Source organism: Protopterus annectens, chromosome 4.part1, assembly GCF_019279795.1.
Source record: "Protopterus annectens isolate FY-2018-M chromosome 4.part1, PAN1.0, whole genome shotgun sequence".
Taxonomy (NCBI): domain Eukaryota; kingdom Metazoa; phylum Chordata; order Ceratodontiformes; family Protopteridae; genus Protopterus; species Protopterus annectens.
This window is the reverse complement of record NC_056734.1, coordinates 605,736,427-605,749,582: the sequence shown is the minus strand read 5'-3', so window position 1 is coordinate 605,749,582 and position 13,156 is coordinate 605,736,427. Positions and strand designations below refer to the sequence as shown.

The following is a 13,156-nucleotide window of genomic DNA, read 5'->3' as shown; positions in this document are numbered from 1 at the left end:
ACGCGCACACACACACACACACACACACACACACACACACACACACACACACACACACACACACACACACTCTCCTTCTCTCAGGCATCTCTGTCACTGAGTCAGATACCCAAGCATTCAAGCTGAACAGTACTATTTTTTTGGGAAAGAATTCATGTATTATGTGCAGCTTTTCCATGCATATATGCATATTAAATCACTTCAATCCAGCATTAGGTAACTAATTAGTGCCTCAGGAAGGGGTCAAGTAGCTGGAAAGCTGAAGCACGTTGTGTTGTAAATCTTGTGTTGATTCAAGAAAAAGCATCACATCACCTGTGTTCTAGCATTTTTTCACTAGGTGGCAGTCATGCTGTCAGAAATAGAATTCTATAAACTTAAATACCATCATTGGGTACTTTTTCGTTACTTACTAGCCAGTTTCCAAAGTTTCAAGCTTTTACTTGAAGATACATAACACTGCAATCAAATAATATGTGGTAACAATTATACAGTTTGATTAGATCAGCTGTGATTTAGTGTCTTGCCAACCAGTAAAGTTTCTTATTTTTGAATAAAGTATTTCAGTTTGAGCCCATTTCTAATTTAAAAACACAGAACGAAAATGTTCAGATTTGGAGATTGTGATTCAATTCACATTAGACGTTAGCCATTATAATTTCTATCCAGGTCAATGATATTGATTAATATTTATCAAAATCTGTACTCCACCTAAAGCCCTATATACCATATCTGAGATAAATTCATTACAAAAGTGTGCATTTATTCACTTTGATGTTCTATTTTATTTATTTGCCTTTGTTTACCAGGAATGTCAGAGAGGCTCTGGGGAGAAAAGCTCCATGTTATATTCATTTAAACGAACTAACAGTAAAATATACTATACAGTGCTCAGAATTATATACCTTAATAGGTGATCACTATGTTACACACACTTTACAGTATTATTTTAGTATTATTATAGTAGTTATTTATTTCTTTATTTGTTGCTTACCAGTTAAGTAAACTGACCCTAGGATCCTTTTCAGTCAAGATCCAGGTGTCATATCAACATTTTAACTTACAGCATGGTACATTACAACATGCAAATCAGATCAGTGTCGGTGAGCTTTTGTCACCATGTTATACAGATGAAACTAAGCACATACTTGTTCAACATGAAACATCCCAGGATGATTATTAGTCACATCAATGTGAGGAAGTTTCATTTGAGAGCTTACACAGAATTAAGTATATAAGTGAAACAATACACAGACATATAAAGGGTAACACAGAATTGATAACATTTCATCATTTTGTCTTTAAAGGCATTTTCCAATGACAGGTAATTAATATCTATATTTTTCTGAATTGTATTCAGCTCCTGCTTATGCAGGTTTTAAATGCTTCTCTAATTAAACTATCCAATACTGAATGTATGACATCATTTCTCCTACTGTATGTACTGCTCATATGTCCACACTTGCCTGGGCTGTGGCTGAAGTGGGTCACCTAGGAATCAGCCAACTATGCCACTAAAAAACATAAATAAATAAATAAGACATGCTTTAACCTTGTGAGGTTATAAGCTAACTTTATTGCTGGAAATGATTCCAGTTGTTCACCTGCTGTTCTTCGCTTTCTATTGCAGTGGCTGTAGATACCACCCTATGTGTGGAGTGGAAAGAAGTGAAATCGGCGTCAACTCTTTTTCCTTTAACAAACACACGAACTTCATCAGTGAGGAGGCTTGCTCGTCAGACATCAGTGGACAGCCAAGATACTTTTGAGGTATTACATATGATGCTATGATTTTCTACTTTTGAACATTTAATACAACTCTTCTATAAGAGAGTTTTCTTTACTGCTGAAATAGATACGGGAAAATTGCAGTGTTGTACAGCGTTCCTCTAACCTTCAGTGATGCATAGAAAATCAGTAGTTAGGGTAATGGGATATCAGAATACTTTTGAATAAATATGATGTGCTAGGTGCGTGGGTCACCATAATAATTACAAATTGTTGTTCATGATTTTTTGTTGGTGGGGACTCGGGAGGGAGAAATAATGGCATGGACAAAGCAGGCAGTGCAAAGACCACATTGTTTAGATTCTACATTCCATTCCCAACCACATCAAGATATATTCTTTTCCTGAATATTATTTTAAATTAACATGGATTGTACTAGTTCTCACCCTCCCCCAGTTCATTTGTTACCTATTGCATTATGGTCACTGGTTGAAGCCTTGCTGGTCTAAGGAAATATCTTTGGTAAAATCCACCTTAGAGTGTGAGTAAAGTATAAAGCACCATTCTATAGAAATAACAATTGGTGTCCTGGATGGCAAACAGAAAGAGTAAGTATAACTGAGTAAAAAGGCAGTAATTACAAAAGCATCAAAGCATAATGATGATTATATTTTATAATAATTGCAATTTGTTTCTTAGAAGGCAAACAGAAACAGCAAGTGGAGTTTTATAGTAATTAAATGGGCAGCAGGTCTACATAGTTCTTTTGCCTGCAGATAAAAAAACAGACTAAACAAAAATAAGCTTATAAAGAGACAAGAATGAGGGTAGAGGTAAGGGAATGTATGACAACAATGTACATTTTTAATTTTAGTACACACACAAACACACACACACACACACACACACACACACACACACACACACACACACACACACACACACACACACACATAATTTCATGCATAACTTTGTGACACTGCAAAAAGTTACATGTGAAGGAAGGAGTGAGAAGCTGAAAAGCTGCTTGCCCATCCTGCTTGGAGATAAGTGGTCTGGTCCACTTCAGTGGCGCCACCTCTTGAATAAAGATCGGCATGGCATGCAGTATACATGCTGAGGATATGTGTCTGTAAGACTAAACTAAGCCTTGCATATGAAAAGACCCTTTCAGTGCATATACCGTAGCACACACAAAGAATGACTGTAGGGTCCTTGCACCTGTAAATGCCAGCTGCAAGGAAATGGGCTAAGGCCATCAAAAAAGTGCATAATGGATACCTGTGGGGTGACTTCTCCACCCCATAATCATCTCTTGTTCCAATAAGGGAAGTGAATAAGTGTAACTGTGAGGAAATAGCTAGACTTATTGGTTGCCCAGGCATGGTGCAAACAAACAAACAAACAACACATGCATTTGTATGTACGAAGGATGAATACCATTTAACTCTTAACACTTATATTAATAAACAATAAAATATAGTGTGCCTGAATATCTATCTATCTTTCTATCTTTCTATCTAGCTACATTAACCACTGTGGGGAATGTAGAGGTGAGGCATTCTGAGAGGAAAATTCCACTAACATGCATCCAGGTGAAAGACACAGCCCCTTCTCATAAAAAGAAAGTGACAGAAGAGTGATAAATAGTGACATTAGCCTCTAAGAGAGACAGGCAGAGGCCTGAGAGTAGCTAAAGAAAGATGGATGAAAGGTGGATGCTCAGAGAAGAAGGCTGTGACAGGGGCCATGGATGTAGACATGCTATCTAGTGTGAGCCATTTGAAGTTTGCAAAATTATTATTGAAAGTTAAAAGAGATGCAACTTGGTACTATTCTTTATTAGAGGAAGGTATAATACAGGAAAGCATTCCTTCAGAATTGATGCAACTTGGTACTATTCATTATTAGAGGAAGGCATAATACAGGAAAGTATTCTTTCAGAATTATTAGGTAAAGAACTGTGAACCTAAATGAGACAGGGTTGTTTTTCTATAAACTACTTGGTCAGTTTGTTTTTTCAATTAAGTAAAAGGTAGTATTGTTCTAAAGCTTTGTGTGGGTCAGTTTGTTTTTTCAAGTTAAGTAAAAGGTATTATTGTTCTAAAGCTTTGTGTGTTGCTTTTTTTTCTTGATAAAGCAAATGAATGAGTGTTAAAGGGTAATGAATGCAGAAAATAGATGTTGCTTGAACTAATAATGCTATAAAATGCTTTATCTGGTGCAGAAGTATGGCAACATTTGGTTTCTGCCACTGGTAACCATAGTGAGAATATTTGGAAAATTCTTTTGAGCTGCTAAACATCTAAGAAATGTGAATTTCAAAGTATGTACTGAAATGAGGGTGGGGGCAAGCCTCCCGCAGAAGCATTTTTGAATGAAATCCTGACTGTCATCTCAGTGGCGTTTTTTGAAAAAAAGTGTCATGAAGTATGGTTACAGGCTGTGGAATTTGCTTCATTTGAAATATTTTTCACTTTACTCAGTTTACAATTTGAGTTTTAGTTAATACTAGTTAAATTTATGCTGAATAGAGTCAAGGTATGAAGCCAGAAACAGAAGCTGGACTCTGTGTGTGAAGTAATCAAAATAGTTATTAAACCAAGTTTGAAAATATTTATATGAAAATGGTGGTAGAATGACAAGTACAACTGAACACTGTAACAAAGTGATGCAAACACTGCTGAGAGGTTACTTACCAAAGGTATATAGAATTAATGTAATAAGTTGCTACTGAAAGAAATGCATTGAGGAAAAATGTTATTGTATGAAGTATGTGCTCAATTTTGTATACTGTGATTTGTTTTCTTTTACACTGTTTTACTTGTATTCTTCTTCTAACTGCATATTAAAACTTGAAAAGAGACCACAGCTCTCTCTCTTGTGAGTCAGACAGAAATTAGAATAGGTCAGTTAAGTAGTCACACATAAGTTAGAACAGGTCATTTAAGGTTAATCATCTGTGAACTGAGGGGGTGGAGCTAGGAACTAAGCCTTCTATTTATGGGGTAAAAATAAAACATTTCAGACCTTTTCTGGAAAGTCTCACTCAGACTCTGCCACAGTTTGCTGTGAGGGAAAGGTTAGTTTGCTTTTTATTTCTTGTATTTTGTATTACTTTATTGCCTTTTTCTATTTTGTATACTGTGATTTGTTTTCTTTACACTGTGTTTTACTTGTATTCTGCTTTTAACTGCATATTAAAACTTGAAAGGATACCACAGCTCTGTCTCTTGTGAGTCAGACAGAAATTTTTCCCACCCTCACACCCTGTAACTGTTGTGTTCTTAAATACCACTGTCTTTCTAGTTGCCTGTTTCTTATGTTAATTTTACCATATGTCTTCTTTCCTCACTGCATTTACTGGCTGGTATGAGTAAGCCCAAAATTATCATTTTGCAAAATCACTCCCATTCAACTATTTACATTTATTGGCCATCCTCCTCTATTCCATAGTACCAGAATACAAAAGTGCCCAACCCCTTTCAATCTATCGTGCTCTTTTAAAAATAGTGGCTCTCCACTAAAACTTAACTTTTTTAGACAAGTTACCCACTGTCATATCTAATTGCTTAGTGGACACTGCAGTGTTTATGATAAACCATTTTTTTTCATCTTACCTTTAAGCATCTATTGCAAGACCACCAGATATTGGAGAGCCCACGTTCTGCCTCTCAGTAGTCATCTTGGGATTAGTGCTTCTGTTTTCTCCTGGTGAGGGAATGAGTATGGTCACATTATTTTCTGGAGACTGCCGATCACCAGAAAGCCTAAAAACTGCTTTACATGTGACAGCTTGGGATCTGTACTTATATTCTCATCCTGGTGAGAGTAGGTGCAGAGTGCATTGATTCCTGACTCTTTCTGGTTGGAGAGTGAGTGTCTGTGCTTAACGTACCTGATTGGTCTGATTGCTATTTGAGGCATCTACCAGAAAAAGGCTACAAGCCTACAGACCCTTGCATTATCTGGGACAAGACTGTGGGTCACCAAACAAGCTGTAACCTGCTTCTCTTCTTGGGATTGGTACTAACATTTTGCTTCTGGTGAGAGGAGAAGCAAAGGAGTATTGTATCCCAAAAGAGTGAAGCTGTGGTGAGACCAACGTTAGCAGTAGCCAGGCAGTAGCCATTCATGTGACTTCCCTCTTTTCATCATTTTTAACAAGCTAATTATTTGTTTTCAGTAAGTACTGCATGATTTCTTTCTAACTTCAGAATATCTGGCTAAATACTTCATCCATAAAATTTCAGGGTCTATGTGTTAGTTTCCCCTCAAGTGTTTGGCAGTGCTCTGTTCAGACCCAGTCTCATTGAGTGACATTTTTCCTGTAAAAACCACAATTGAAATTTTTCCAATATCTAGTTGCATACAGGACAACTAGTTTGCAGTGACAAGCACTGTCCGCATAGTTACAAACCGGATACTCTTGACAGTGATTGATATTTTCACTCCAACAGTCTAATTAATAAAAAAGGACTGTTGCCATGGATATGAATTTTCCTACTGTTTCTATTACCGGCTTGGTGGATATGGGCATCCCGAAGCAATGTAGAAATTGCCTCATGTTTACTGACAACCAGTTAATTCTCAAACAAACTGATATGGTATGTGAAAGAAGTATTTCAACAATGTCACTGCAGGCAAAGCTCTCACCTAAAAGTACTCCTAATATGAATAAGGTTGTCAGTAGTATACATGCTGCACCCATCATGCACAATTCAAAGCAGACATATAGATCCACATATACTGAGGCACTTACATGTAACCATCCTAAACCACAAAGACCTCCTAGACAAAGTACACATAAGAAATACCCTCAGCCGCCCCAAATTCTCTTTCAAAACAACACCCACATCAACAAATAGAGCTACATCTCATGGAGCCTCTACCTCTAAGCCCATAAGGCAAGTCACTACAAAATCCAGCATTCTAGTCAATGGAGACTCCATTGTGAGACACACTGATGTCCCTCTCACCAGGCTGAGTAAGGAGAAAGTTATGGTCAGTTGCTTATTAGGTGCTAGTATCTGCCACATTATGCATGCACAGGTCATTGGATCACAATTACCAATATGACTCAGTCATAGTCTATGTGGGAGTAAATGACCTGAGAAGTACCTCCCTAGACTATGTGAAGATAGACATCATAGAGCTTTTGGAATATGTGTATCAGGCTGGTATGAGCCTAGCACTGAGCAGCATTTTACCTTCTCCAAGGATGATGCCACAATATGAACAAAAAATGATTGACTTTAATAATTAGCTTAGTTTCTGGTGTTATTCTAAGGGGATGCAATATTTGTCAGCATGGAAGAAGATACTCAACAGACCATGCTGCTTTGCCAGGGATGGTCTGCACCTTTCCCCTCTAGGCTTTCGAATATAAGCTAAAACACTGTCCTCCCCAGTGCCTTTTTTAGGCAATGCCAAACTGAAAGTACTTCCGACATGGCAAATTAAAACCAAGAAAATCTAAAGGTATTACTGCTCAGTGCTAGGAGCCTAAACAAAAAATTCCACTCCCTGGAAGCTCTCTTTACCCTAGAAAATGCTGATGTCTCTGTGGTCTCAGAGACATGGTTTAAAGCTGCTGATAGCACACCAACAGTACAGGATTATAGTGCCTTCCACACATTTAGACCAGCTACTTCACAGGCAGGGGCTAAAGGTGGAGGTGTCTCTATTTACATCAAAAATAAATATACCTTCAAGGCTGGTCAAACAGGACAATGCACTTGATCTGCTCTATGTTCAAATCACCATAGGTAAAATCCAATACTACTTCCTTGCAAGCTATAGGTCCCCCTCTATGACCCAGGAAACCCATACCATGTATTTAAACTTATTAAAAACACTAACCATCCAACCCAATACCATATTCATGGGTGACTTTAATTGTTCCACTATTAACTGGGAATCCTATACAACATCAAACGTACATGCACCTAGATTCCTGGATTTTGTAAACACAAACTCCCTGGACGAGATAGTCAATATACCAACCAGGGGTGCAACCATACTGGATCTGGTCCTCACTAATATGGTAGAGTGCTGCACACTCCCTACTGTAATGCCTTCCCTGGTAAGGTCAGACCACAAAATGGTCTCCTTTGAAGTAAAAATAAAACCTGGGCCCCCAGCTAAACTGGGAATATTCAAGAACTACTCTAAGGGTAACCTCCTTCTATTAAGTGAGAACCTGGCAAAATTTCAAGCCCCTATAAACCTTGAGAACACTTCTGCTTATGCAGAGCTGTTCAATGAAACCCTGAACAAGCATGTTAATAGCTGCATAGAGGCAGCTGTACCCACCAGAAAGTAGTAAAGAACAAACTTAAAAACAAGCCACCCTGGTGGACTCACAAAATCAATCACATGTATAACAGGAGGAAGAAAATCATGGCAAACATTAGGAGGTGCAGCACCCAGCAGGATACAAGCACTCTCATTAATCTAAACAAACAACTCAGAGGACAAATAAAGTCTACCAAAGCCAAATATGAGGTAAGTCTGGCTTCCCAGGGCAAGGACAACCACAAAGCATTCTTTATCTATGTCTGCAACCTCTAAGGCAATACACAATTGTGTGCGGAGCTCATTGTAAATGGAGCCATCTATACTGAGCCAGAAGATATAGCAAACCTCCTGGCTGATAAATTCAGCTCCAACTTTACTCCTCTCCCCCCCTCAACCTTCCCTCAGGAAATATCATCAAATATAACTCCCCCTGTTATAAACAGGGAACAGGTCTTTAATGCACTCTCTTAAGACCAAGAATGCTGCATTAGTGAGCCCAGACAATATCCCAGGATGCCTTCTAAATAGCATGAAACATGGCCTACCAGGGCCTCTGGAATTACTATTTAACTGTAGCCTCCAAACAGGCTTTGTGCCTCATGAATGGAGAAAGGCAACAGTCATCCCTCTGCACAATGGTGGGCCATCTACAGACCCTGGAAACTACAGACCCATAAGTCTCACTAGTCTTATATGTAAAGCAATGGAAAGAATTATCATGGAGATGATCAATAGAGACATAGTAAACCTCCAGACACTGGACCCAACCCAGTTTGGTTTTGTAAAGAGCAGATCATGCCTACTCAACATGGTGGACTTCTTTGAGAAGGTCACCAAAGCCATGGATGAGGGCAAAATCATTCACACTACCAATCTTGACCTGGCTAAGGCATTTCACACAATACCCCATTCGGGCATTGTCAGTCGGTGGATAGCCAACTGGTTCACAGACAGGACCCAGGAAGTTAAAATTGGGGTGTTGACCTCTACAAAGAGTACAGTCACAAGTGGAGTTCCTCAGGCATCAGTCCTTGGACAGCTCCTTTTTGGAATTTACTTCTCTGAAGTCAAGACCAATGTCAGTGGTCTCTGGCTGACTAAATTTGCAGAAAATTGCAAATTAGGAGCTGTCATTGAATCTCACCCTGACACAAATGTTCTCCAGGAGGGGCTGACACAGACAAGCAACTGCTGTCACAGCCATGGACTAAAACTAAATGCCAAGAAATGCATAATAGTATCCTTTGGGAAGTCATCCATTCCTGGTAACTATCATACTGACAACACACCCCTTAGAGTTGACCCAGTAGTCAGGGACTTAGGGCCACACATAGTAATCTAGCCTTTGATCATCACATGTCTACAGTGGTGAGAAAATCATTCTGTGTTGTGCAACTTATAAACAAAGGTATGGCATCTAACTCTAAGGAAGTCATTGTTCTACTGTATTCGGCATTCATCAGACCTATCATTGAGTACAATGCCCCCTTTGGTATGTACCTAACCATGCATATCCAACAACTGGAACATCCACAGAGGCTCCTCACTAAAAGAATACAGGGCATAACTAATATGTCCTATGCAGACCACCTCAAAGCCCTATCCCTGTATTCTGTCTCCTACAGGCTTTTGAGGGGACATCTATGCCTGGCATACAGGGCATTGTCACACCCCACTCTGATGGACCTCCTGCATATCCACAAAACAAACAGTACCATAATTACCCATTCTAAAGACTTAAACCTTGCCTGTGATACAAATAGGACCTGCTGGAGAGATAGGTATGTATCCCAGACACTACCTTGTCTATGGAACAAGCTCCCCATCCATGAGAAGCAGAATTCCTCCCTAATCCAATTCAAGTACAACTTGGACAATTGGATGGGAAACCAGAAATGCATCCATGGTTTGGCACCTATGTCTCTGATGCAGACAGGTAACTTGTAAATGGTTAATCTCCCAGGCCCATGCTTACACTTATCAAGGGTATCAGAACTTGTCAGAGATTTGGGATGCATGGCTTGGCTTAAAAGGTCCTTGTGGTCGTAAGCCTAGTAAACACCTATGAACTTATAAGAATACTAATGAAACAAATTACTGATGCTGTGCATATGGAAATAGTCAATATTACAAATTGTATTGAATTCACAGATTGCAAACAGTAGATCACTATAGTCTGAATGAAGAAGTAAATCAAATGTATTGTGGAATATTGTGGTTTCAAATTGTTTACTTCTTGACAGTTGATGCAAAGTATGGAAAAGTGGTATGCTTATAGAAATTAAAGCAATAACTGATGTAAAAGCGTATTAAGTTACTTTGCTGTTGCACAGGGAATGGTTCACAAGCCAGAGGTTCCATTGGTATGGTGCTTCTGAAACAGTACTGATGCATGAATATAAACCTAGTAGCATTTCTATATTGTTCTGTTACCCAGTGGCTAGCAAGAAAAATTTAGTGGGGAAGTTGTGCATTTAGTGCATTTAAATGAACTGTGTTGGAAAGAAGAAACTCAAGCAGGTGATTTCCCTTGCAAAACAGTCAGTTTTATAATGTGCAGAGTAGATGCCTAACAGGCAGTTACTTTGTAGTATGGTGTATCATAATACTTAAAAATACTCCTTATAGGAACCTGCTTGTATTTGTGAAGTGTACTATGTTTTAAGCAGGTGTCAATCACTTTCTGCTATTACTTTTTGAAGTGAACTGTATAGTTCCTAAAATATATAATTTTGGGAGAAACTGTATTCAGTTAAACACTCTTTCTTGTGTGTGTGTGTTTGTGAGTGTGTGTGTGTGTGTAAGCCAAGTTTAAGTGAAAAAAGAAAAAAGGAAGGAAGGAAAGAAATGTCCATTGTATTGAATGCAGTTACAAATGGTGGAACTTAGTAAAGCACTGAATCGTATTAAGTGCTATCTGTTAACAGAGTATGCCACCAGTAAATGTGAGTTATCTCTTCTCTTACTGATGTTATACTACAGACTTGCACAAAAGTGTGCGTGTGTGTGTGTGTGTGTGTGTGTGTGTGTGTGTGTGTGTGTGTGTGTGTGTGTGTGTGTGTGCTAAAATTGCTTTGCCAAAACTCTCATGGCATTTTGTGAAATTAAAATGTGTCTAACATAATGTCTCCAAAAGTTGAACACTGTGATAATGAGAAAGGGACTCTTTGCTGTATTGCAAGATAGAAAATTGTTCGTAAATTGCCTGCTTTGAAAAATGAGTGGCAAAAGAGGTAATATACAAAACTTGTGTTGCTATCATAGAACATGAACAGCTGTTATGCTCTGCTGAAACATGGAACAAAAAACAAAGTGGTGCTAGCCAATTAAATCTGATCACAAACAGCGCTGTGGTACAGTAGAGTGAGAAAATTTTGCATCAGAATATTTCTGATGGGCAGAAGGAAATGGATGTTTTGCAGTCTTGCTGCAACTCTGCAAAATTAAAAAGTTGAGAGTGGTGATTCTGGCTGTAAAGATTCTAGGAGACCTGGAGTAGATGATGTTGAACAGCAGAACTATAGATCCAGATTAGAGAGTTTTATTTAAAAAAGTGCATAAAATGGTAATAGAAGCCATTTCAGGAAATCTGGTTCTGTATGGAACAAATGTCTACCAGGAGACAATAAATGAGACATTCTCCCAACATTGTTTAGCTCTCCAAGAAGATGTCAGGGTATTAATGGAGAGTTTATAAATGCTAAGCCAGCCAGGAGGGATCATCTCTGAGCAGAGTAAATCAAAGAAAATGTTGGAACAGGTGTGTTCTAAAATGCAAATAATGACAGAGAATTTTTAAAAAGTCATTAACTGACCCTTACCAGCAAAAGCAATGTCAAAATAAAACAAATAAATAGTTTTGTCTAATAAACTCTCCAAACTTTCTGTTCAAGTTGGAATGGTAAAACCTAAGAGCAAACCTGAGAGAATTAAGCCATGTGACATCACAAGCCAAAAGGACGTCCTTACTTTAATCAGTTTCTCTCCCCTGAGTCTTGTTGTTGTTGTTGTTGAGTCTTTCAGCTTTTCCCGGTTAGGGGTCGCGACAGCGGAACTCCGGTCCGCTAATGATTGGTAATTGATTTTTACATGCCGAGTTACCAGCCCTGACGCATAACCTTCAACGAAGGTGCGCCCATTCACGCATGTCTCCACGCAGAAGACGTTCTAGCTGAGAATCGAACTGGACATCGTCTTACTGTGAGGCGACAACGCTACCGCAGCACCACCACCACGGCTCATATATTCCGTAATCCTGTTTTCCCTTGGTGCACATTGTAATTCCTGTTTGTATAATACTAACATATATTTAATTTCTCTATAAACTGGCTAAAATTTCTCCAAATATTAAATCAGTGTCATGCAAGTTGTATCTATTTTTAAAAAATATTTTCACATTGTGTCTAATTTTGTATAATTATTTAAACTGTAGATATTGTTATACTATTTTTGAAAACTGAAAAACTATTGTTCTTAAAATGTTTTTGTAATAATTTGGAGCTTTTCTTCCCAGGTCCCCACAGAAAATGGGCAGATACTAAGTTAGTCTTTCCATATAATCAAATGTCAGCAAATAAATAAGTAAATAAGTATCCTAAAGCTGGAGTAAAAATGCAAAAGGAATGCCGTCCTTGTTAATATGATACAGGAAGAAACATGGCAGAATGGGATGATACTTTTTTCAAGCTAGCTACTAAATGCAAAGCTTTAAAGGCTGAAAATAAATTCCATTTCAAATTTTTGGTGGAAGCTAAAGTAAATGAAAATTGTCTGCCAGCCCTTGCTTCTTATACTAAACTGATACAAGTAGGTCATTCTGCTGTAACAGGCCTGCATTAAGGAAATATTTCCCTCAAACAGAAGGAACAGCCACATTAAGCATATGAGGCTGAGTGCCGTGACTAATATGAAGAAGAAAGGAGAAATTCAATGTCCAAAAGTCAGAAATAACTGAGGAAAGATTTACTGAAATCTGGACCAGTAAACCTGGTGTAATTATAGGAAAAGAGTTACAGAACCTGAAACCACAAAACTATGCCTATGTCAAAGTGGGCATGTACAGGACACCTAAGATATAACCAGTACTGAATATAGTTTCGTCTTAAAGTCTAAATGGCAGATGCTTCAC

General features: G+C 38.3%; 1 protein-coding gene across 1 annotated transcript in view; it reads left to right on the top strand.

The window, feature by feature from the left end:
- FAM131A (family with sequence similarity 131 member A) overlaps nucleotides 1–13,156 on the top strand; it is a 755,511-nt gene that overhangs the window by 497,565 nt on the left and 244,790 nt on the right. The window contains exon 2 of the mRNA XM_044070408.1: nucleotides 1,631–1,770. Within this exon, the coding sequence (XP_043926343.1) occupies nucleotides 1,631–1,770 (140 nt within the window). The remainder of the gene's footprint in view (nucleotides 1–1,630; nucleotides 1,771–13,156) is intronic.